Raw genomic sequence first — 26,925 nt, 5'->3', positions numbered from 1 at the left:
GAAAGTGTTGTTCTCTTCGCACGAATTTAGATCACCTGGTGAAGAACTTATACAAGTTGATCGAAGTCTTCCGTTTTCTGGATTGGACTATTGCAGTGTTAGCCAGGAAAATTGAAGATTGCCAGTTTCTAGATGTGGATTTTTCTGCCGACTGGCTCAATGTGTTGTCCTGTGCGGACAGGGCAGTGAGAGATGGTTCAGGAGAATTGGCCGCCCTATTCACTATGGGAGTACTAAAGAAGAGAGAATGGTGGTGCTCCTTCACATCTCGAGGAGTAACCAGGAACCAAAAATCGGCTTTGTTGTTCTCCCCCCTGAGTAAATCTCACCTGTTTCCAGAAGAAACCATCAAGCATGTGCTGTCGGACCTCGAGAAAAAGTCCACCAATGATTTTCTTTTTCAGTCAGGAAGAAGACCTAAGGAACCTCCAGCGAGAGGAGCCAAAGCTTCTCCTCTACAAAAGCATCCCTTTCAAGGAGGTAAGTCGAGGTGGCAGCAGAGACCAAGAACTAATCTACAAACCATCTCCAAGTCTACCAAGAAACCTTCCTTTAAGACAGAGAAATGATCGAAAGGTCCTTCACACACCCGTGGGGGCAAGACTCCACGACTACTGGGAGGAATGGAGTTGAAGAGGAGCAGAACAGTGGGTAATTCAGGTACTGCGAGAGGGATATGTGATCCCTTTTACACAGGATCCACCACTGTCCAACACACCTGTCTGTTTGACAGCATACTCGACAGGATCAACAAGAGCTTTGGCTTCAGCCAAAGAAGTAGAAGAGCTCATCAACAAAGAGACCATGGAGGAGGTAACAGACACGAACTCCCCAGGGTTTTACAACAGGCTCTTCGTAGTCCCCACGGCGTCAATGACCTAAGATGTCAGGATGCCAGAAAACTTCCAATCATTCATTCGTAGTCCCCAAGGCATCAGGGGGATGGAGACCTGTGTTGGACGTAAGCGCTCCGAACCTCTTCGTCCGGAAGATTAAATTCCGAATGGAAACCAGTTGATCGGTAATGTCAGCCATCCAACCAGGCGACTGGATGGTATCTCTCGACATGAAGGATGCATACAGGCGGCCCGCGGTTAACGGCGCAATCACTCAACGGCGAATCGGTTTTACGGCGGTCGTCAAAAATATTCATTAAAAAAATAAGGCATTTTAAAGGTATCTTTACGGCACAAATTTCAGTTAACATCGCCGCTAACGCCGTTGTCTAACGAGTTCATACATTTGTAGAAATGCCGTTCAGACCATAAAGGTTATGCAAATTATATTAACAAATTTTATGGAGAGTTATTACGTAGGTATTAGGGTAAAATATATGCCTCTGACGCTGTTCTATGCCAAAAATATCATGTTACATAAGTGCAAATTTAGCTATGGATGTGTCGATTTATTAATGTTCATGCTTTTGTTTAAAATGTGTATGAAAATGTATTACGTGAAAGACATTTTTATTTCTGTACAGAAATATGATACAAAGGCAGCTTTTGAAACTGCCCTTCACGTTATCAAATACGATGTTTTTTCATGTTCTTTCTTGTGAGCCGCCGCCTGCCGCTCTTCCGAGAATATAGATTTTAAAAAAGTGCAAATTAGCGATCGATGTGTCGATTTTATAAATGTTTATGCTTTTATGTTTAAAATGTGTATGAAAATGTATTACGAATTGGGTATTTTTATTTCTGTGCAGAAATATAATAAAAAGGCAGCTTTTTAAACTCCCCTTCAAGTTATCGACTACAATGTTTTTTTCAAGTTCATTCTTGTATGCCGCCGTCTGCCGCTCTTCCGAAAATATCGAGTTAAAAAGAGTGCAAATTTAGCGATTGATGTGTCGATTTTTCAAATGTTTATGCTTTTATGTTTAAAATGTCTATGAAAATATATTACGTAAAGGTATTTTCATTTTTGTACAGAAATAAGATACAAATTAAGGCAGCCTTTGTAACAACGCTCCACGTTGTCAGGGGATGGTTGTTCATGTTCGTTGTTGTCCGTCAGTTCCAAAAAATGCATTGTGTTATTTTATTAATTATGCATCTTTTCCATAAATCCTTTTAAAAAGTTATACATTATTTCACTGTATCCAAGAATATTGTATGTATTCTCATATATTGTATTTTAAGATACTACGGCAAACTTAAGCCCGTATTCCGCGGAGCGGCCAATGTTGTGGTTTGAAATCAGCTGATGAATACGAGTTTGTTTCACCATAACGCAATTCTGAGCGAATGCTCTTGCTTCTAGTTAGCATAAACGAATATCTATATACTTGACTTATATGAGACAGTTATTTTTCCTTATACAGCTTGTTTTTAGGTGGAAATATTTATTGAATATGTCTCGTTGTGAATGTGAACAACTACTTTTTTTCGTTAACAGATTACGTTGGCGGCATGTTTATTGCGTAAAAAATTACGTGATTCCGTTCGCAATAATCCTTTATATCATCATAATACAAAATTTATGTTATTTATCTTATATCGGTGTGAAACCAACAGTAAAATGTGTTCTTTCAAGCACAGTAGTTTTGATTAAAATTATTTTATCCCAATTTTATCTACAGTTGTGTGTGATGGCAGACGTTTACTGCAGTTTTATCCTTGTTGCCGATGTCGATAATAGTCATTAGCAGCTTGAACAGTTTTCTCAGCTTCAGTTATAACTAGGTTTAAATTTAACAGTATATTTCCCGATTGATCTTTAATCTATATTGATCTCTGATCTATAGCGAATAAAGTTATTACATTAAGATATCTCAGATCTATTCTATACATAACGCCATTTATAACAAATACGGTAATGTTGCACTGTAGTACGATGATCGAAATACAAGCCAAACAGATGTTATCCAGTTCGGTTGTACTTAGAAAAAAAAAAAAATCGTTTCTCGTTCGGTTGTTCATGGCTGTACACGTTCACGCAATGAGTATAACGTTAAAACCATACTTTCATCATTCTCTTTTGCTGTTATTGAACTTATGTAACTAGAAGATGGATAAAGTTAGGCCATTGTAATTTGATCTCTCATAAAATCGGACTATCGTAAGACTAATGATCGTAACCTGAACACTACAGCTACCTGTACACTGTATAAACTTTATTATATCTTTACATACTCTAGACACCCACATGTACTGTACAGTAAATTCTATAGTACTATACTGCATAAATATAATTTTACTCATTGCACCGCTGTGGGATTACGGCACCTTTGACTGGTCTAGAGTTTCAAAAGAAGGTGTGCGGCGGCCGTAGGCTTTAAAATCGCTCAGCGTCGAAAATCGCTTGGCGTCGGTGGCCAGGAACGGAACCCCTGTCGCTAACCGAGGGCCGCCTGTACTTCCATGTCCCCATCCATCAGAACTCCAGGAAGTTCCTGAGATTCGTCTTCAAGAAGAGAGTCTTCCAGTCCAGAACCCTTTGCTTCGGTCTGTCAACCTCCCCTCATGTATTTACTCAGATTCTTGCTCCTCTGGGAAAGTGGCTGCATTTGATGGGGATCAACACAGCTTTTTACTTAGACGACTGGCTCCTGAGAGCCAGATCCAGTCGTCAGTGTGTGAAGGACTTGGAGGAGACGCTTACTTTGACACAACAATTGGGTATCATAGTAAACACGAAATCCCAATTGATTCCAACTCAGAGGATTCTCTATTTAGGGATAATACTAGACTCTAGCTTTTCGGGTTTTTCTCTCCCCGAAGAGGATAGAGTCCTGGCTGTCGACAGTCCAGCAATTTCTGGTTCGCCCGTCCTGCTCAGCGCTCGAATGGATGAGCCTACTTGCGACCCTGGCTTCAGTGGAGAGTTTTGTCAGGTTAGGACTCCTACACATGAGGCCGCTTCAGTTCTTCCTGAAAGCAAATTGGTCTCGGAAGACACAGTCGGACTCACTAGTTTTCCCCCTGACGGAAGAGATAAAGATGGATCTTCGTTGGTGGCATTCAAGGGAAAGATTACAAGAAGGAATCTCCCTAGTTGTGTCGAACCCCGACCTGCAGTTCTTCTCAGACACCTCAGACAGCGGATGGAGAGCCCTCCTAGGAGACAAGAGAGTATCAGGTCTGTGGACAGAACAAGAAAAGACCTTGCACATCAATGGGAAGGAATTGAAGGCCATCCTCTTAGGGCTACAAGCTTTCGACCACTTAAGTCACCGGAAGAAACGTTGCGGTCTACTCGGACAACACCACAGTGTTGTCATATGTACGGAAGCAGGGAGGGACCCACTCGTTCTCTCAACAAGATAGCCGAAGATCTCCTCACCTGGACGAACGAGAAGAGGATCACCCATTTTCCAAGATTCGTGCAAAGGAGAATGAACGTACTTGCAGACGAACTGAGTCAGGTAAATCAGGTGTTACCAACAGAATGGACTCTGAACGAGTGTGTCAGGACCTCTGGAAGCTTTGGGAAAGACCATCGTTAGATCTGTTCGCCACATCGAGGAACAATCTTCCCATTTTCTGCTCTCCAATTCCAGAACCACTAGCGTGGAGAACAGATGCGATGCTGCTAGATTGGATAGGACTGGACGTTTACGCTTTTCCTCCCTTCGGGATGATAAGAGAGGTCTTAAACAAGCTTCAATCGCACCAGAATGTGACAGTGACCCTAGTAGCGCCATTCTGGCCCAGGAAAGAGTGGTTCCCGAACCTTCTCAATCTGCTTGTGGATTTTCCCAGACTACTTCCACAAAATCCATCGCTTCTCAGACAACCCCATTTCAACCAATATCACCAAGGGTTGTCCGCTCTGGCCCTGACAGGATTCAGACTGTCAGGAACCTGGTCAGAGCAAAAGGGTTTCTGCGAAGGGCGTCAGAAGCTATTGCTAGCTGCAGAAGAAGCTCTTCTGCCAAGCTCTACCAGTCCAAGTGGAGAGTCTTTAGGTCATGGTGCAGATGACATAGCATCTCTTCTGAGACATCTATAACAGAAATTGCGGAATTTTTGTTATTTCTGAGGGACACCAAGAAGTTGGCCACTTCAACTGTTAAAGGATATAGGGCCATGCTTTCATTGGTTTTCAAGCATAGAGGCCGCGACATTTTGTCAAATCAGGACATCAGTGACCTAATCAGATCCTTTAGTTCCTCCAAGATTTGCAAACCTGAAGAAGTGGAATGGAACTTGGATGTAGTTTTAAGGTGGCTCAACGGCCCCCAATTCGAACCGTTGAATTCTGCAACCTTGAGGGATGTAACTAGGAAGACACTATTCCTAGTCGCCGTAGCCACAGCGGGAAGAGTAAGCGAGTTGCAGGCGATGAGTAAGGAAGTGGGTTTCGCCCCGGGCAATGCAGTTTGCTCTTATGTAATAGACTTTCTTGCTAAAAATGAGGATCCTTCGAATCCTTGGCCCCGTTCTTTCTAGATAAAGAACCTAACGGACTTAGTCGGGTCGGAAGATGAGGAACGTACATTGTGTCCGGTCAGAGCCATCAGACTACCTGACTAGGACAGAAACTGTGAGAGGAGAGGAGAGCCGACTCTGGTGCTCGGTGAAAGACCCATCTCGGCCTCTTTCAAAGAATGTAATGTCCTTTTTCCTGAGGAGTTTGATCCGAGAAGCGCATGCCCAAACTCAGGAACATGCTCTTAGGGTGCTGAAAGTGAAGACCCATGAGATTCATATAGTAGCAACGTCTTTGGCTTTCAGACAGAATATGTCTCTATCCTCCATTATGCAAACTACATTCTGGAGGTCGAAATCGGTGTTTGCATCGCACTATTTGAAGGGGGTAGAAACTACTTACGTAAACTGTTTTAGATTGGGACCGTTGTCAGTAGCGGGAATGGTGTTGGGAGAGGCAGCATAGGGGGACCCGGTTTTTTCCCTCTACTATCTCCTCGCCTTGAATTTTAGGTTTTTTGAGTTTGTGGGAAGCCTGGGGGTACATGTACCTGAAGTACCCACCAGTTCTTATATCTGGTTAAGGGTACCATATGGATTTTAGTGTAGGTGATGGTTTTGTGTGGTTTTTATCTGGTCTTTTTGGCCAGGGCAAGGGCAAATTATTGTTGTTTTTGTCGATCATCGGCAAATTATTGTTGGTTTTGTCAATCATCAGTGCACTTCCATGACTGCAAAAATCCCACCATTAGTAGGGACGACCCTGGCCTTTACTGCCACGTCTCCTACATATGATGAGAGCGCTGACCAGAGGCAGTATCTACTTGTAGTTGCTCTCTCTCAAGGTAAGGTACTGCAGACATTATGTATAATGTGAGCACATGACTGTTGTTTTTGTTCATAAAGCTGTCCATATACCCACCTTCCGGGTAATGTGGAGTCAGCTAATGTAATTGTTTGGTAAGTCACTTATGTGAAAATATTTTAATGATAAAATAAGGTTTCACATATACTTACCAAACAATTACATTAGCTGTACGCTTTCTTACCTGGCAGTCGAAAATTGAAATTCCTGGTAGCGGTAGCAGCGCTGCCATTGTTTGTGTAGGTGATACAGATCCCGCCCACTTTCGGGAATACCTGGTACTGCTGAGCTTAACACTTCAATTCACTGAGCCGCAGCGTCCATCTGTGGGGAGGAGGGAGGGCTCTGATTATGTAATTGTTTGGTAAGTATATGTGAAACCTTATTTTATCATTAAAATATCATTTTTAAATTATATAAAAAAACTGGGAATTTCTGGATATTTCTCATAGAAAAATACAGCGAATAGGTGATTGTTCCGATGCTGTATACTTACCCCGAACTACTATCGTAGGAGAATCCTGGATGTCAATCCGGTACTGACCAGAAAATGCTGGTTATTCCCTCCTGACCCCCAGTCAGGTACCTCTGACCTGACCTGCAATCCTTTCCTGGTTGCTGTAGCATTCACACGCTTCAGCTCGTCGTCCGTTACTGGCATGTTTCCCTTTGTCTTTCCCTGTGTGTTTGGTTTTTTTCGGTGTATGGAGTCTTCGTCACAGAGGCGTTGTCTGGGTCCTGAGGGCAGGGCCTGTGGGGCTTTTCTGTCTCCTATCAAGATAGATCCCCACACTTTGTGCAACAAGTGTCGGGGTCGCCCTTTTTTTTGCATGAGGCCATGTATGGAGAGTGCGTCACTTAGTTGGAGCATCAGTGGGATCTTGCTTCAACCAAGCGGAAGAAGCAGCTTCGCTCTCCTTCTAAGAAGAATTCCTCAGAGGTCCTGCAGAGTAGTACTAGCCGTGGGCCTGGAGGTCCTTCTCCGTCTCCTGTTCTCCATCAGGATTTCTGACGGAGTGTCAGGAGTGTTCTCTTGTCCCCTCCCGGCGAGGAGACCTAGGTGAGTCCGTTGCCGGTTCCCTGCAAAAGGCGGGGCCCGAGTAGTCTACTTTATTGGTGAAGAATGTGCCGTCGGACAATTCCACTTTTTCACAGGAGTGCTGGATACGTGGTGGCCTGCGGGGCACTCTGTCTCTGGATGCGCTGGTTGCTTTGCTGCGCTGTGCCACGTTCCCCCAAGAACTTGCCTCCAGCTGCGGAGTGCTTCGCTCTGGAGCGGGATGCGCCACGCGGTCCTCTTGGGGTCCCTGTGGGACTCTCCTCGTCCTCCTCCACAATCCCAGCCATCTCGCTGGAGGTGGGGGAGCTTCCAGGTAGATGGCAGGAGCCGATGGGATGGTCTGGGGTTCCACTCGGCCCATGGTCGGGCACTCCCCATACACTGGGTAGGTCCCCCCTGAGGGAGGAGGTGTTCCTGTTCTGGGGCCCCTCCTTCCCCCTTACTGGGACGGAGGCTTTTGCTAGTAGAGGGAACTTCCATGGGGAGGGCCACTGCATTCGTTCCCATGCGGATCACCCGGCCGCTCCTCCTGCTCACCCTGGGACAGGAGCCACTGCAGAAGAGACGAGGAGAGGCGTGTCATCAGAATAGAGTTGGTCTTCAGGTGGTTCCTCCTACAGGTTGTTGCGGAGGAGGCGCTATTGCTCCAAGAGGAGACGCTATATGTCTTGGAGACGCTATATGGGTGTAGTCGAGGTCGTTCTTTCTCCTCTTCCCGGATTGTTGGTCCAGATCTCCCTGTCGTAGCCGTCACCGGAGGGGTCGGAGCAGGAGTGGCTGTCACTGGGACAACTTGCATTGTAGGCACCACCACTCACAGGATGCTTAGATTGATCTGTGTGAAGAATGGGTTGGCAGAGCCACCCACTCCCTTGGACTCGAGAAGGGTTGGGTAGTAGACGGTTCTTTTGGGGGGGAGGGAAGGAGTAGAGTCCAAACCTTCCCTGTCCCTCCCCCAGGCTCCGTACTCGGCCGAAGACCTGGCGCAGGTGGAAGAAGTAGTGGCAGGCCCCAAGAACTCCCTGAGCTCTCTGAAGTTCCTTCCAGTTGCCAAAGCCAGGCAAAGGAAGTTGTACACTCCAGAGGGCATGTATCTGGCCCCGAAGTCGGTAAAGGGTCCTCTCATGGCCCTCTCTCCGGGCTGTTTGGGAGAAGTTGTTGGCAGGTCCCGTCTCCTTCTCTCAACAGGAGGCCATGGCGGGGACCTCCATCCATGTGTCCTCTTGGTTGGACCACTGAACGGGTGCAGTCACCAGCTTTGCAACTGAGCATGATCTGCAGGATGAGAAAGAGTTGGCTGCCTTCAAGGAGTTGGATCTGTCAGGGACAAGTCACTGGGCTTCCTGACCACCCAGTTGTTGATGCAATAGACTAACTGGGTCTTAAGGCAGAGAGACGCTATCCTTGCTTACCTCCTTAGGGGCTTTCCGGACAGGGAGGCAAAGGCCCTCCAGAATGCTCTGGTGTTGGGGGAATCCCTTTTCCCTGATTGTCTGGTGGAGAAAGCCCTAGAATAATGGAGGAAGGAAAACCAGGACTCCGTCGTCTATAGGGTGTCGTCGTCGTGCAGGCAACCAGCTCCACGGCGTAGCCTAGAAGCCCAGAAGCTGAGACAAGGACCCAGGCGGGGGGCAGGGGCCCCCTCAAGTACGGTGGAACCGTTTCCACCGGTCTTCAGGAGGCTGGGGCCCTCAGAGAATGCAGCCCTCCTCCAGAGCCGCTCAGTCCTTCTCATCCCTATTTAGAGCCAGGCCCGCATCCTCTCACAGAGGTAAAGGCAGCCGCTTCCCTAGAAGGAAGTAGGAAGTGAGGCCTCCTACCCGACTTGACGCCTCGGGTGGGGGGTGCCTCTCCCTCTCCAATCATTGGCGGGACTGGGAGGATCTAGGGGCCTATCCCTGGACTGTCCAGGTCCTCAGGGACGGCTACCAGATCCCCTTCTTAGATGTGAATCCTCCCCTGACAGGGGAGCCGGACAGCGGGGCGTTCAGTCCCCAGTCACAGGGAGGCTCTTTGACTGGAGGTCCTGTCTCTGTTGGAGAAGGGAGCCCTCCAGCGAGTTGTAGATCGCTCCCCCTGGGTTCTTCACCCGCTTATTTCTGGTGGCGAAGGCTTCAAGGGGGTGGAGACAGGTAATCGACTTGTCCATCCTAAACACATATGTCCTCAAGACAGAGTGATGGAGACCCCTTGCTCTGTGCTGGCGGCCTTGAGGGAAGGGGACTACATGCTGTCCCTAGACCTCAAGGATGCGTACTTCCAGATCCCAGTCCACCCCTTCAGCAGGAAGTACCTCCTCATAAGTTGGGAGGGAACGACTTACCAGTTCAGGACCCTATGTTTTGGCCTGTCCATGGCGCCACAGGTCTTCACGAGGGTGTTCCCCCTCGTGTCCGCCTCGGCCCACAAGAAGGGTATGCCATACCTGGACGATTGGCTACTCCTTTCCTCCTCAAGGGACCTCTTAAAGGAGCAGAGGGACAAACTCCTGAGCCTCTGAGCTCGACTAGGCATCATCCTGAACTGGGAGAAGTCGCACCTGGAGCCCACCAACAGGATGGTGTACTTGGGGATGGATCTGGATATGTTAAGAGCCTGGGCGTTCCCGTCAGAGGAACTAATCTCCAACTTGAGAGACATTAGCGACCCCCTACTTGACACACTCCCCGACCAGCTTGAGAGTGGCAGAGGCTGATAGGATCACACCTTGTCTCCCTGGAGAAGCTAGTCCCTCAGGGAAGGCTGAAGATGAGGCCCATCCAGTGGAATTTGAAGGATGCTTACATCAAAAAGCAGGGGGGGATCTGAGATCGTGACTCGTGTGCTCCTTGGCAGAGACCGTTCTAGAGTGGGCGGAGAACGCTGGTATCTCCCTGTCAGCAAGGTTCATCCCGGGGAAGAGGAACGTGATCGCCGACAGGGTCAGCAGGCAAGGCCGGGTCCTGGGGGTGGAATGGTCGCTTCACCTGGCAGTAGCGGGCGAGTTGATTGGGATGTGGGGCTCCCCCTCCATGGACTTGTTTGCAAAAAGCCCGAACCACAAGCTCCCAGTGTTCTGCTTCCTGGTCCCGGACCCGGCAGCAGTTTGGGAAGACGCGTTCCAGCACCCCAGAACAGATTAGACCTCTTCGTGTTCCTCCCCTTCGCGGTCCTCAATCGGCTCTGGACCCTAATAGCCCCCAGGTGGCCCGACAGGGACTGGTTCCTGGACCTCCTTGAGATGTCCATTCAGGATCCCTGGGAGCTCCCTGAAGGCCGGAGCTTTTAAGGCAGCCCCACTTCGAGAGGTCCCACGAGGGCCGGGATGCCCTCTGCCTTCATAGGTGGAGGTTATCGAGCTCCTCTTAAGCAAGAGGGGCTTCTCGTGCAAGGTGGCCTCCCACATGTTGGGATGCCTTAGGAAGTCCTCCACAGCAGTTTATCAGGCAAAGTGGAAACTTTTCGGGGCCTGGTGCAAGGGATAGAACTTGGACCCCTACGTACCAAGATTCCCCATGTCGCAGAATTCCTAGTCCACCTGAGGGAGGACAAGGGGCTCTCCATCGCAGCCATCAAAGGGGTCAGGGCGGCTTTGAGCCAGGTCTTTTATCAGAGGGGTAGACCTTGGCAATTCCAAGGACATCCCCCCTGCTCATTAGGAAATTTGCAACATACTGGCAGAACGATATAAGAGAGAATTCACCCCTAGAATAGATAATGAAGATAATGATATAGAAGTAAGGGATGAAAATAGTGAATATTTAGCTGACATAGATATTAATGAAGCTGAATATTTGTGCAGGACTATTAATGAAATTAAAAATGGAGCTGCTGCAGGGCCTGATGGAATTCCTGCTATTTTGTTAAAGAAAGTAGTTCATTCTATCGCAAAGCCACTTGCAATATTATTAAGACAAAGTGTAGATACAGGCAAGATATATGATGAGCACAAATTAGCGTATATTACCCCTACTTTCAAAAGTGGATCAAGACTAGAGGCAAGTAATTATAGGCCTGTGAGTCTAACATCACATATAATGAAAGTGTATGAAAGGGTAATGAAGAAAAATATTATGAAACATTTAATAAAAAATAATTTGTTTAATAAAGGACAACATGGTTTCGTACCCGGAAAAAGTACACAAACCCAACTGTTAGTCCACCGTGAAAACATATTCAAAAATATGAAAAGCGGAAATGAAACAGATGTGGTTTATTTAGACTTTGCAAAAGCTTTTGATAAATTAGCGAAGAAAATTAGAAAACACAATATCGTGGATAAAGTAGGAAGATGGTTAAAAGAATTTTTACACAACAGAAAACAGATAGTTATTGCAAACGACGAGAAATCGGATGAAGCCAAGGTAATATCCGGTGTGCCGCAAGGTACGGTGTTAGCTGCAATACTGTTTGTTATTATGATTGAAGACATAGACAATAATGTTAAGGATTCGGTAGTGAGTAGTTTCGGCAGATGACACAAGAATAAGTAGAGAAATTACTTGGTGATGAAGATAGGAACGCTCTACAAAGAGACCTTAACAAAGTATATGATTGGGCAGAGGTAAATAGGATGGTATTTAACTCTGATAAATTTGAATCAATAAATTATGGAGACAGAGAAAGAAAGCTATATGCATATAAGGGACCTAATAAGGAGACCATCACAAATAAGGAAGCAGTTAAAGACCTTGGTGTGATGATGAATAGGAACATGTTATGCAATGATCAAATAGCAACTCTGTTGGCAAAATGTAAAGCAAAAATGGGAATGTTGTTACGGCACTTCAAAACAAGAAAAAGCTGAACACATGATTAGCTTTATAAAACATATGTTCGTAGTCACTTGAATATTGCAATATGATATGGTACCCACACTATCAAAAGGATATTGCACAATAGAGAGTGTACAAAGGTCCTTTACAGCTAGAATAGAAGAAGTTAAGGACCTAGACTACTGGGAAAGACTACAATTCTTAAAATTATATAGTCTGGAAAAGGAGAAGAGAACGCTACATGATAATTCAGGCATGGAAACAGATAGAAGGAATAGCAGAAAATATCATGGAACTAAAAATATCAGAAAGAGCAAGCAGAGGTAGATTAATAGTGCCCAAAAGATACCAGGAAAAATAAGGAAAGCACACAGGACATTAATCCACTACGCACCAGCATCGATAATGCAGCGTCTATTCAATGCGTTGCCAGCTCATCTGAGGAATATATCAGGAGTGAGCGTAGATGTGTTTAAGAATAAGCTCGACAAATATCTAAACTGCATCCCAGACCATCCAAGATTTGGGAAGATGCAAATATACCGGAAGATGTACTAGCAACTCTCTGGTAGACTATTAGAGGTGCCCTCACACTGAGGGACCTGGGGCAACCCGAACAAGATGTAAGTCTGTAAGGTCTGTAAGGTAAGGGGCTTTGAGCAGGCATGTGTCCCCCCACCCCCAGCCCGGCAGTGCCTTGTTGGTACGTGGCCAGGGTCTTGTATGCATTGAAACCCCCCCCCCCCCCCTTCAAACCCGTCAAAGATATTACAGAGAGGGAGCTCACACTCAAGACAGTCTTCCTCTTTGCCTTAGCATCCTCCAAGAGGGTGGGGGAGCTTCATGGCCTTTCCTACCAAGTGTCCCACTCAAGGGAGTGGAAGGACCTAACTTTCAGATTCGTACTGTCCTTCGTGGCCAAGACCCGAAACTCGTCGGTAGTAGACGAGTGGTTTGTGGAGTTCTCCATCCCAGCCCTGCCTAAGTCAGAGGATCCCAAGGACCTGCTACTTTGCCAAGTCAGGGCGGTAAGGAAGTACCTCAGTAAAAACGGAAGGAGTCCCCCACCCCCCCCCATCAGGAGGGCCTACGAGGGGGGCTGGTTCCCCCCCCCCCCCCCCCCCCCAGGTGCAAAGCCCCATGACATCAGAGGTATAGGCACCTCCCTGTCATTCACCAAGAATCTGGTCATCGGTTAGATCCTCTGGGCAGGGGTGTGGAAGAGGCAGTCGATCTTTATGGCCCATTACCTCAAGGATTGCACGAGGAGGTCTCTTGATGCCTTTGAGATCGGGCCTATGGTGGCAGGCCAGCAGAGGGTTTAGTCTAGCCTAGCCCTGGGGGGGGATTTATCGTATGAATGGGTGTGTGTGTATGAAGTGTGTCCATCCTTTGTATCCTACCTCTCCCCCTATTGGGCCTTCAACGTACTTGACAAGATTCCTCGACTATCAGGCGAGTCTATGTGAGGGGTAGTATATTCCCTCCCCTCCAGTCGGGATCGGTTCTGTTCAGCAGGGGGGATCCACACCTGCTCCCTAATCCGGCGGAGCAGGTCTCCCCCCCAACTCCCTTCCTTCCTGAAGGAGGCCGACCTCTTCCTTAGACGGGACTCATCCTTCTCTAGATACTTCTGCCTCCTAAAGATAAAGTCTCCTACGATATTAGTACCCTGGAATGCGGAGTTTTTAATCCCACCCTACCTTCCCTGCGTATCTTAGGGCAGGAGCTCTAGAGGTCTGGGAAGGACTGCATGTCAGGTCAGAGGTCGTGATCTTCGACCCTGGGGCACGTACCTGGCAGGGGGTTGGGAGGGAATAACCAGTTTTTTCTGGTCAGTACCAGATTGACATCCAGGATTCTCCTACGATAGTAGTTCGGGGTAAGCATAGCTTGGAAAAATACAAATTACTTAAAATTTGTGATATTTCCCATGCATAATGGGGAGACATGGTCCAGAGAAAAACGTGAATCCGCGAGTATGGGGCCACACTACACAAAATCATCCTGCGCAGCTGCCGCACTTTCAAAGACAGATCAATGGAAGAAAAGGAAGGTGACAGGGCATGAATGGAAGATGAAGCTGAAGGAAAAATTCTGGAAGGGGAAACAGCATTGTCCACTTGGGAAGGCATGAATCCTTCCCAGGAAGGTCAAGTAGCCATCCTAAGGGACTCCTCTTTCCTGTAGAAACTCTTTCAGGGAGACAGACTAGGAAGACGTTCCGGGCAAGGGTTAGTGAGATTACAAAAGTTGGAATGGCACCTACTGCAAGCAGAATGAGATTCAAAGCAGCAGCCAAAAACCTTGAACAAGGAAATCCATGGACCCCCAGACACAGGCGTTAACAGGTCCTCAACTTCTGGGCTTCACACACACACACAAAGAAATAAAGTGCTAAACAAGGAAACTGGCTTGGGAAGGAGGAGCTATAATGCGAGTATCCACACTCCACACGCGTGGTTGGTGACTGGTGTCCACCTTGTATACGCAGGGTTGCCAGGTGCCACAGATTCCTTGCATTACAGTCTTTGGCACTAGATTATCATGAACAACATGATTTTCAACAGCTGTTCTGTGCTTAGTTTGTCTGCTTTATTGAGGAGGCTTAAAGGCACAAGTAAAAGCAATTTTTTCTACTTATGAAACAATTGTATGTGCACCGATATAGAAATTTTGGTTTAGCAAATATTCCAGTTTTGAGAGGTTGGACAGTAAGATAGAAAATAGAGATTTAGCAGAAGACTGGAATAGGAATGGAGACAAAGCAAGGCTAAAAAGTGAGTGCAGCTAGGGGCCAAAGGGATATTGCAAACAACATGGTGCTTCACGTGCAGGGTATAAGAACTTAACATTTACTGCTTTTTTTTAAGTCGGGATGTCCACATAAAATTTTTAACTATGGTTGTCCTGACAGGTTAATTTTTGGGACAATTGTAATGAAAGGCTGGTATTGTAATGAAAGGCATCTATACCACTTGAAAGTTACTGGAGATACAGATACTCATTGTCATGAATGCCTTTGTTGCGCTGTTTGCTGAAAATATGGATATCATAAGAGAACAAATATTCATTAGACGTGTGTTTTGGAGCCATCAGTCTGTTACACAGTGTGAACCTTTGCTGCTTGTGTGTTCTGTTTTGTTAAAATGTTCAGGGTTACATTTGAAATTTGGATATATATAACTAAAAGTTTCAAAATTGAAAGGAAGGGGATGCATGCTTCAGGAGCACATGTTAACTCAAGTTAATATGGCAATTGGAAGTGTGTTGGATATTTTGATTACGTTGGAATCTTTTCAGTTATGAAAGATGTACCACAGCCTAATCCTACGTTTCAGACTTTAGCTTGATCTTTCATTAATGTGTATTCTTTAATTTTAGAGTTTGGAAGAGGAGGAGAAAATGACACCAGAACAACTAGCCATCAAGAATGTGGGTAAATTGGATCCGAAGAGGCATTTAGAAGATAAAGTTGAAGTTCTGATGACATCAAATATTGTTCAGTGTCTTGGTGCTATGCTTGACACAGTTATTTTCAAATAGAAATTGTATTAGTAGTATGGAGAATTTTATATGTTGGATTTTGGGTAATAAAAGTGTAGTGCTACTAAACCTTCATGCTTAACTGGTATTGAAAGTGATGTTTTTGGTATAGAAACCTTAGAGTAAAACCATTTTCAGGGTTGCCTTCCCATTACCACAGGCAACATACAAGTAAACTTAAAAATAGGTAATTATTTTACTTTTTGTCTTTACTTTCTACTGAAGGGTTTTTTTTTTCAAAATAAGGCAGACTAGACGATTTATTTATTTAACATGACACAATGTTTACAACAGAGGGAAGACATTATAAAAAAACTGTACCAAAATTAAATATTTTCAATCTGTTCACTTATTAATAAAACATATTACATAAATTGTTCCAATTCTTTTACTCAGTGCTTAACCCCTTACAGCCAGGCTAAAAAAAACATGCAGCACCCAGGACCGGGCGACCTTTGAGGTTGGCTAATTTGATGGGAGGGGGGGGAGAGCTAAGAGTTAGTTATGCAAATGCACAAGATGTAGGAAAAAAAAAATTCTTCATATTCTCCCTACCTTCCACGAAAAGTTGAAAGTGACTATGTATTTACAACCCCTTGTGGGGCCTCTTTTACAAGACAATCTTAGATTTTACCAAGTTACATGTTCTTTAATAATTGATTAAAAAAAATTATAATTACAGCTCACACAATATCAAAACAGTTATTTGCATAAATTTACAGAGATCAAAGATGGAGTAACTTTTTTGGATTATACATGTTTTTCTAATATTTCTTTGCAAAATTACAATTTTAACTGACAATCATAAAGAAATTTTTAAGAACTAAAACCAACAGCAACCCCTGGGTATATTTACTATGAGCAAATACTGTGCGTCCTCAACTTGTGGCAGGGGATCCATTCCAGCTCTGCGCCGTAAGTTATCAGCGCTTTAGGTGCCGTAACTTGAGTTTTGACGCTGTAACTCAATGTTGCATCAAATTACTGTGCCACAGAATGTCATCAACAGCACTGTAAAATGCTTAATATCGAATTGCCTTAAGTTGAGGACGCACGGTATATAAAACGCCATTATGAGAGAGAGAGAGAGAGAGAGAGAGAGAGAGAGAGAGAGAGAGAGGGGGGGGGGGGGGGGGGGCAGTATATGTCCCCTTGAAGTCAAGTGTGTACACAGCTAAATCATGAGCTGCCTACAATCAGCGAGCTGAGCCAGTGTAAAAGTTGCCATTAGTAAATTTATGTGCTACTGAAGTAATGAAACCTCTTTCCCGCCTGATTTCTTCCAATCAATGCCGAGTAATACTGATACTGGCAGTCGCCATCGGAATGGAACCCCTGCTGATAACTCACCAGGAGGTAATCCTTCCATCACTCAAAACCGTTTATTGTTAATCATATGAGGGTATCCGTCCATTAAGGGTTAAGCAATGAACCTAGCTTATTTGAAGTAAAAATTTTGCAAGTATTATAGACAAAGGGTACTGGAAATAGGGAATAACAAATTTATACTAAGTATATTTGAAGTATGGAATAATAAATTACACATTACTGCAGTATAAGCCCTAGGATAGGGAAAGAGCACCATCAAAGAATTAAGCATAGCATTAAGTAGGAAGACAGGACTACATGCAAATATGTATAGTGGTGTGAGATCATTAATATTTTGTGATAAAAATTCCCTTAAAACTACTGAAGTGTAAAGATGTAATGTCAGAGCAATTTCAACATTTTTCACTGACCTGCTGTACAACCTAAACTATCAGGACAAATGCAAATCACAACACTGGGTAAGATTTTAATGCTACTAACCTTTAAGCTCAAGTTTTAAGGCATCTTATGAAACCTACCTTCACAAAGGCTATTTGTTACACTACTGAAATAGTAGAAAGTGCTTTATATTTCCAATGTATGCAAATATATGCAGCATTCAATCCCAAAAATAATCTTGATTTGACATATGCTCAAATGTCGAAGCAGATTTCTATGTCAGGCTTTGTAAGTCAAGGCAAGGAATTCTTAATATTGCTGTGGCACTCAGTAGTTTCCTTCATCCTTGAAACAGTCCTTAACTTTTCTGCTACTATTCACTTAATTTCGTATTTGAATGAAATAACTTTCCAGAAACATACAGAAATATATTTATAAAATATATAGCAGTTGGTTCATAAAGTTTTTGTTACCATACTGCACTTATAAAGTATTTAAAATCTGTGAAACTCATTACCAACCAAAGATTTTAGAACCTAACAGCTGCTGCTTATCTTTTTTTAAATTGCATATTTAACAGAAAACAAAAAAATCTGTATTCTTTGCTATGTAAATTAATTAAAAGTACAGAAAAGTTTGTAGCAAGCTGAAATTCCAGTCTTTCTAATTTCACTGAGAAAGAAAAGCTATTAGGCTGAGGATAATTTAAACCAAACAGAATGCTTTCAACAAAAAACAAAACAAGACAGGAAAAGTCTGAAGCAAAGACTTGGCCTCTATACTATAAATTTCTAAAAGCCAAAGTCCTATAAAATAACCTATAAACTACACCTAATGTTTATCCTTACTCCATACAACCACAGCCTTCATAGAGGGGAGAAAACCCGTTTACCTAATACTGGATTGGTATTTCCATACTGTTTGAGATTACTACTAAACTGTTTTCTAAAGATATTTCATTTTTCCTCGCCATACAATATATAAGTACATGTGTACATATATCACAAACACACTTGCATTTATTAGCTTACCTTGCAAATATCCATCTCACTGCAAGAGGCAGCTATTTTTGTACTCTACCTCCATGTTAATTGAGCAATAAACAAACCTTACTGGACAAAGCAAGAAACAAGAGTAATACTGTTTCTAATTGTTAGTGCTTAATTTACTTTTGAACAGTAATGTCAACGTAATGTGCAGCTGCTCAGCATAACAATATTTAAAGCTCCAAGTCTACATAAAAATATTAATGGCCTACTTGGCAGTGATACATAACAATTTTACAAAAAGCTATCATAGCTTGTCTAGTGCCCACAACATATCCATGCTAGAATGCATGGGTGATCAAATAGTTCATGCATCAACATTCACAACATTTGAATTGTAATACTTGACTGTTTACTTGCAAATAGTGTTAGGATGTGAATTTTAACTATATATTGGGAGTATATCATGTGGTTACAGGAAATAATCTGCCTGTGACTAATCACAAAAGCACTTATTAAGATTTATAATATTCCTTGAGATGGAGTGTGTTCCTATTATTGTTGCAGCTTCACAATTTTTATAATACGTACCAGTTTTTAATGTAAACTGTCTTCATTAAATATTAAATCTGTAATAATACTCACAGAGCAGCACCATGGCAACATATTTCATCAAAATTATACTGAAAAGATAGGTTGAACTTCTAGAAAACTTTGTATTGTCTAACCTTTCATGAGGTCAGATTATGTAAAACATTACATTTGTTTGTACTGAAACTTGAAAGCTATAACATAACACTACAATTTTAAGACAATCACAATTGCATCCAATAGCAAACATAGAAAAGAGGCTTTCTTAACACACATTAAAGTATTGAAAAAAAATACTGTTGCTCTTAAACTAACCATTTCTACTGGAATATTGCCTTTACAGTTACCGGTCTATGACTACTAAACATGACTAAGGCATTACCTACACACTTGGCCATGAAATTCCTAGCTGTACTGTAGTAGTGTTATAGATTTTTACAGCCAGGGAAAGAGGCAGGCTGATAAATAAAGACTATTTTTCAGTTATACTTGATGTGGCATGAAACAATTTTAGTGCATTACTACAGTACTTCTAGGATGATCTGACAGAATAAGACATTATAAATGATTAATAGTTTCCAGTACTCTGGCTAAGGCAACTTGGAGCTGATTTTATCTTGCTCGTTTCTGGCATGATCACTAAATACACAAAACTATTATGAACTACTAAAATAACTACACTCAATATTCAAATCTCATTTTAGAGGAAAATTTGCTGCTAATCTGCTTCGAAGTTTACGTGACTTTTCACCAAAACTCTTGTCCTTTTTTCTGTGAACTATATTTAGATCTCCATTTTCAGATGCTGCAACTGCACCATGCACAGCATGTTTTGATTCTATATAGGAAACACATGGAGTGTCACATTCTGAGGTCTGATTCATCCAGGAAAAAGACATGATTAAATCTGACCTATTTTTGTCACATGATAATTGTGAATTAGTTGATCCCCTGTTATCTCCAGATACAGAATATTTTGTTTTGCTACCTGGAACACTAACAGTTGTTGTCACGACCTGTGTATCTCCTTCTCTGCATGGCACAACCTGTAAATCTGACCCATCTGCATACCGGTTCTCACTAGGTGCTCTATCACCATGGGAACTGGTTGCATTATCCTCTGTTCCCTGACCATGAGAATTCATTACATTATGAGATGGAAGATGAGTACTACTTTGGGTAAGTCTTGGTAGTGAGGATGGGCTTCGATTAATTCTATCTTGGATGGAATGTGTTCCACTTTTGATATCTGCACCTTTCTGCTGTATTAATTTATTGGCAAACGTTACATGCTTTGCTCTCAAAGATGGACTGCCAGGTACTTTGAGACAAGAATTGGGTTTTACATTTACAGCTGATGGTCCAGAAGCAGGTGCAGGAGGAATTTTTGATTGATGCTCCCTAGTGACATCTTTGTCTTCACTTGTGCTGATCTTTGTTGGTAAACGGGTTGCATCATGAGACAACCTTTCTTCATGAACCTTATCTGTACTTTGGTCTTTCTTCTGAGAATCCTTGGCAACAATAGAGCCTTTGGTATTTTCATAATCTGCTGGATGCTTAGTATTGAAAGTAAAAGCAGTAGCAGAAGTGTCCCTTTCAGAATGATCATGAGACAATGAACTATTCTTGGGTGGTTCTCTTCCAGTACTAAGACCTTTACTTTTAAAAACCTGACTATCACTAGAAGCAAAATGATCTTGGTAAAGAATCTCTGGTAAAACACTATTCAAATTTCTACTATCAGCCGTACTCCTTATTACACGCCTCGTCATGTCTTTTCCTGGAGAAAAAACAGGAATACTAGAAGAGCTTCTATTACCAGTATTTTTTTCAACTTTACTTGAACTTTCAAGCTTTTGAGGAGTCATATCTTGTGTTGGTGACTTTCTTTTACGAGTAGATATCTCATTAATAACAGGTACATCAACAACTACAGATTCAGTGCTTATCACAGAGCTATATTTGGAAAATAATGAAGAGTCATGACTTTGCGTGCCAACACCATTCATGGTAAAGTCTGGTTTGCTGGCCCTCTCATGAATGTTTTTTCGACAAATTCTTGGTGAGGACTGAGGGATGGTGTTTGCATATCTTGGATGAAAGGGAACTCTACAAGTACTTGGAGTTTGTGAATGCCCTAAACGATGTCGAGGACTTGTAAGTATATCCCTGTCTAGACTAGCATGCTGTGGATAGGTCTGTTTCCATGTCTGTGGACCAAGTGAGGGCTGTCGAAATGGACGTTCTTGGAGATTCAGAGGGTAACGCTGGACAGGTGGTGGCAGGTAAGGTTGAGGAGGCTCATGAGGAGTTAACGAGACCTGAAAAAACAAAAATGACTGTATAATGATCATTTATATTTCATAATAAAACAAAATAATTTTGTGCATACTACTGGATCAGAGCTCAAGCTAACATAGTAGTATCAATAAAATCTGTAAGATAACAGACTTCATAAGAGCATGATTTTATACAGCATTTTTACATTTTAATGTTAGTATTTTAAGAATAGTACTCAAAATTAATAACCTCAAGTATTTAAACAATCAAGAAAAAATTGGTAGTCTATAATTTCATGTTGACAAACCATAGTAACTGAATGAATTGCAAAGAGCAATACCCAAAAAACACTGATCCAGATTATCAAGGTTTGAACCAATAAGAACCAAGTCATGAGAGGCAGCAGCTTGGAACAGCAGCAATGTCTAACATCACTCATACCACTAAGGCATCAAATTTTTGTGTTTCATTGTGCAAGATTGTTTTTATTACTAGATTTGGACATTCATTACTTTATTAGCAATCACTGCTGAAAGATTAAATATGCATTTATAACTTTATGAGGGTAAATTGAAACCAAAGGTATTTGAGTAAAAATATAAGAGATGATGGTAAGATGGGAAAAAGAGCTGTGACAGAATACATGGATCAAGGAAGGAAGCAGGGTGCATGGTAAGATTTGGATACTTAGGTGTCAATGAAAGACAAGATTGTTTTATGAGGGGTTTGTTGAGAAAACTTCTTTACTGAACTGAAATGAGGTGGCTGAATGTGAATGAAAGAAAAAGCTTGAAACTGTTCATATGAATAGTCTGCATTGTCTATTTGATAACTGTTCATATGAATAGTCTGCATTGTTTATTTGATAAAAGAACTGAAATTGTGGGAAATCTGAAGATGAGTAAAAGTGGTAAACAGGTTTGTGTATATGACAGGATGGACAAGGGTTATTTTGTGATGCTTCAGTTGTGTGAAAAGATTAGAAGATGACAGGTTGTGGAGAGTGTATAATACAGGATACAGAAATCTTATGAGTAAGATGACAATTTAGAAATTACTGGATTAATAGATTAGAAAATTAATTGTGAAAGAAGGGCCTGAAAGTCCAGGAAGCACAAATGATGGTGTAAGATACAGGTGCCTGACACAATACGAGTAGGTGTTTGACACACTACTGAAGAGCCCTCTGTGTTCATGTATGAAGTGGATAATGTGGAAGTTTTCTGCATAAATTTAGTTGTCCTACTTTTCTGGCTATTACTGTAGCTCCTAATATGATCAAAAGCTGAGTATAATATGAAATGGTTTAAAAATACATGTAAAAATCAGTAAACATGCAAAATTTAGGTAAGCTACAACCAAAATAATTATTACATGTACAAATTTGTTCTAATGTACTTATACCATATTTATTAATGATTTAATACCAGATTTGCTATTCAGGTGGTCTACAATATATCAAATACAAAAATTCTTTCTGATGCATTACAATCATTAATTAAAAGCTCTTTCTTCAAGTATTAATCAATTATTGCTATTTTCTAAGTGTCAATTGTTTAGGTTGTGGATATCTCAGAAAGTGCAATTATACAGAAATGAACATTCCAAGCTGGGAATTATGCTTCTCTGATTACAGTTTCTTTATGATCATTATAATTATGGATACTACTGTACTGTATCCATTATGCAACTAACATACCAGTGGTCACATTTTAATAGTTGGATATTGAATGAACCCCACTGGAAAACTCCCATAACATTAGCTGCTTCATTCACCTACACAGAAGGCTCATCATATGCTGGTGCTGCACCATTCATCTCCATCTAAGTCCAAATTCATGTTTCATGGATATTAAATCCTTCCTTTCCTAAACCTATTTAACAGCGCTTTCTGGAGGCATGGGACACACCCTCACTCTGACATATTCTTTTTTTTATTTAGACTTCTAAATTAAATTAAAAGTTACTGTAATTTTTTTTGAAAAGTTAGCTTAATACATTACCCTTAAAAAAATAAATGGTTGGTAAAAATATAGGAGTGTGTGAAGATTACATACATACTATTTCTCTCTTCTTTTCCCCTTCTGGCCGATCTATTTTTCAGAAGTCTTCTCTACCTTTTTAAGACATTCTTAATTCAGCCTCTTTCTCTTTGTTCTGAAATTCCTTTTCATGACAAATTACTTTTCATTTGGACTAAATAGAACTCTTAGTTATGTGTGTATGTTTCATTATGCCGCATTTAGTTCTAGACGGTAAAGGTAAAATTAGATCAATTTAAATTATCTACCACTAACTACGAATGGGAGAGAGAGAGAGAGAGAAAGAATTACGTAAAAACCATTGACCTGCTAATGGCAACACTCACCCCCATCTGTCACATTAACTTGACATGACATATTTGACAGCTCTGGCTTTGAGCTTCTCTTCGAGTTAAAACACGATGAGGGAAAGGATATTTTATTTCTTTAGAACACTATTACATATGAATTTTGTAATTACAGTTATATTATTATCATTATTAATATTTGAAAATATAGAAAAACTTATGTACATGTCCCATCAAAATTCCCTCATCTCAGTAAAAAAAAAAAAAAAAGAGAGAGAGAGAGAGAGAGAGAGAGAGAGAGAGAGAGAGAGAGAGAGAGAGAGTTAGTATTTTTATAATTTAATATTATTTAATTTACACATAAATGCTTAAAAACCTATAAATTACATAAAAAATTAAACAAACTTTTGCCGGGTTTCTCAAGGATTTGTAAATGTTTGTGTATTTGTGGAAAACTTGCATAAAAAAATTTGCAGCAGAATAATATTCCGATGGCTAGCAAAGCATCAATAGGTGCCTTTGCCCTGGATGCAGTACCACATTAAAGAAATCTAGACAACACTATCACCTACACAAAATAAAAAACCATCACCCATCCACTAAAACCTGGTGAGTACTCCAGGTACACAGTACCCACAGGCTCCTCAAGACTTGATACCCTGTACTACTGGGGTGAAGAGATAGAGCATAAAAGGAAAACCTATGCTTCATTCCCCAACACCATGCCACTGACAACAGACCCAGGGTGCGTACTGCAGTTTTCGAACAGTTTCGACTCTTATGTAATTAGTGTCAAAAATACTGATTTGCACTTCCAATAAGTGGACTATAGAATAACTGAGACAGACAAGCTATGTCTATAACCAATGATGTAGAAACAGCTCTAATCTCGAGTGCGCCTTGGAGATAAGTTCCTGAAAAAGAATGACAAAGTATTCTTGGAAAGTGGTCAGGAAGGATATTTAACAGAGTATCAGAGGTTGCTAGAGGGGCCTCTGATCTCAATCCTATCCAGGTAATACCCTCAATTAGGGTTTCTCTCCCGGAATCCCGGGCATTTTCCAAGGGTTAAACAATCCCGGGATTTTTCTCATTGTCCCCGGATTTTCTGGGACAAACTATTGGAAATTGAAGTTGAATGGCGCGTGTGTGTGTGTGTGTGAGAGAGAGAGATTATCCCATTGGGTCTCTCTCTCTCTCTCTCTCTCTCTCTCTCTCTCTCTCTCTCTCTCTCTCTCTCTCTCTCTCTCTCCAACTGCATTTTAGTTTTGTAAAATCAGAAAAATATATAACTGAATGTACTCAAAATTTGTTTTCATTTCCATTAACATTTCAGTAAGTAGTAATAAAAGAAAATACCGATAAGCATATACATAATATCATACGGTGTTATACTAAAGTTGTACATATATTTTATGGACAATTAAGGACTGATTCGTAAATGAGCTGCCTTAAGTAAAGCACTCTGACTATAAACATCAGCATTTATGAAGAACTCTTTATATTATACTGTACATTGTGAGCTACTTTCATTAATATTATGTAATTACAATTCTATATAATTAATTATTAAATGACAAACTGTCACTCCAACTGAAAAGTCAACAGACAACAAACCCAAAGGCTTTGCAGGCTGAACAGCTAGTTAAGAAAAAATTAAAGAGAGAAAGACAGCAAAGTGCACAAGAGTGTACTCTCATGCAGATAACTCAAGTAAAAGGATAATGGAATACCATAGTACAGTGGCTATGGCACTACCCTATACTTGAAAACAATGGTAGCATTAACAAAAATGGGTCATAAAGGCATTCATTAAAAAATAGACATCCAGGGAAATCCAAGGATCCCGGGATTAGATGAAATTTTATCCCAGAATCCCGGGACAAAGACATCCTCCCAAAATGAGAAACCTTAACCCCAATGCTCTTACTGAGGAAAGAGCTCTTTTCTCTTCTTCTGGACCAAGAATGTCCACCAAATTCTTGATGAAGAAAGAAAGTCTCGTTCTTAGCCACAAAACCGAGAGCAAATGGACAAATTGGATCTCCTTGAGAGAACCCATCTCTTTTATCTACAGCCTGCAGCTCGGTGACTCTTTTGGCCATAGCCAAAGCAACAAGGAACGGGGCTTCCCCCCTAAAAAATCTAAATGAAATGGAGTGACGGGGCTTGAAAGGAGGGCCCAATAGCCACTTATTAAGAACTACATCCAAGTTCCAGGTGACCGAATCTGTTTTCCTCTGCTTACCTATGTAGAAGGATTTGATTATATCACTACAGTCGACCACCAGTATTCACGGTGGTTAGGGACCACAACCCCCGTGATTACCAAAAAATTTGCGACATATTGCAACCCCCCCCCTTAAAAATGCTTTTCTGGGCTCAGCTCGTGTCGGCCTATGAAAGGATCCTTAATATCATTCTTTCTAGGTAAAATTAATCTAAAATTACCAGAGAAAAACAAAATTAAGAAAATGTCAGTAAAACTGACTCGCTGACTCTTTAAAAGAAGTGTCGGTATGAGAATAGGGGCGAGTGGGAACACTACCACGAGACATTCACCAATTAGACCTTCCAATCAAAATTCCCACTAGAGAGAGCTGATACCAACGAGCGATGCGGCGGCTACTACTACTACTAGGGACGCCACGGACAGCAGCGTCCCTAGCGGACATCCTTAATTATTAGCGCTAAGCGTCGTACGCATTTTCTTGCTTGTGTACTATTATCTGGATTTACCTCCTTCTCCATTATGGAACGTGCTGCCATCGCAACGGCTAAGTTAAGTGCCTCATAAGTAGTGTTTTACCGTATTTTAGTCTTCCAGGAACCAGTATTTTCCTTCTTATAGGTCATATACGGTTTCCCGGTCGACTCGTGGCGGCGCCATGCTGCCTCATTTAAGAATTCCCGGTCTTCCATACTGGGACTTCTTATACTTATGGGCTTACTATATCACGTTCATCGTTTTTTACATCGCCTTTTTAGCTAGGTTAGCCCATTTACCAATTCTCTTAGTTTGGTATTTAGAGCTATTCTGTGTTTCTGGCCCAGCATCCCGGCTCTTGCTCTTCATCGGCTATCGCTGGCTCCGAGTAGGCTTCTGTTCCTCGGAACAGTTTGCCTCCTCCTGGGCTTCTTTTTCTTCTACTAAAAGTGTCTTTTCCATCTTTTCGATGTAATTTTAGTTCTATTTAGGGTGTTAGGCTAGCCTAGGTGCATGTCCCATGTATTGGTACAGCCTGGTTCACGTGGCCCTTCCACGGTTGTGTTGCTATCGCGGCTTAGGCCACTTGCGGTCACGTGTTCCATCGCACCTTACCCTTCCCCTTCCCTCCCTACCAGGTATAGGGAGGGGTCTGGGGGACCCCTTGGTTGCCATGACAACCTCAGTTGCCTTCCTCCCTCCTTCTCTGAGGAGGCCAGGGGTTC

The 26,925-nt window shown here is 42.2% G+C and overlaps 2 protein-coding genes across 3 annotated transcripts in view; one reads left to right on the top strand and one right to left on the bottom strand.

Annotated features, from left to right (window-relative positions):
- The window catches only part of LOC135221687 (26S proteasome non-ATPase regulatory subunit 14), a 78,844-nt gene extending 62,869 nt beyond the window's left edge, over positions 1–15,975 (top strand). For both annotated transcript variants that reach the window (XM_064259419.1, XM_064259418.1), the window contains one exon: positions 15,436–15,975. In XM_064259419.1, the coding sequence (XP_064115489.1) occupies positions 15,436–15,597 (162 nt within the window). In that variant the 3' untranslated portion in view covers positions 15,598–15,975. The remainder of the gene's footprint in view (positions 1–15,435) is intronic.
- LOC135221688 (uncharacterized) overlaps positions 15,847–26,925 on the bottom strand; it is a gene marked incomplete in the record, with an annotated part of 360,943 nt that continues 349,864 nt past the window's right edge. The window contains 1 exon segment of the mRNA XM_064259420.1: positions 15,847–21,205. Within this exon segment, the coding sequence (XP_064115490.1) occupies positions 19,577–21,205 (1,629 nt within the window).

The sequence above is a fragment of the Macrobrachium nipponense genome, chromosome 3 (genome assembly GCF_015104395.2).
Source record: "Macrobrachium nipponense isolate FS-2020 chromosome 3, ASM1510439v2, whole genome shotgun sequence".
Taxonomy (NCBI): domain Eukaryota; kingdom Metazoa; phylum Arthropoda; class Malacostraca; order Decapoda; family Palaemonidae; genus Macrobrachium; species Macrobrachium nipponense.
The sequence above is the reverse complement of the archived record's forward strand: the minus strand, read 5'-3'. Positions and strand labels throughout refer to the sequence as shown.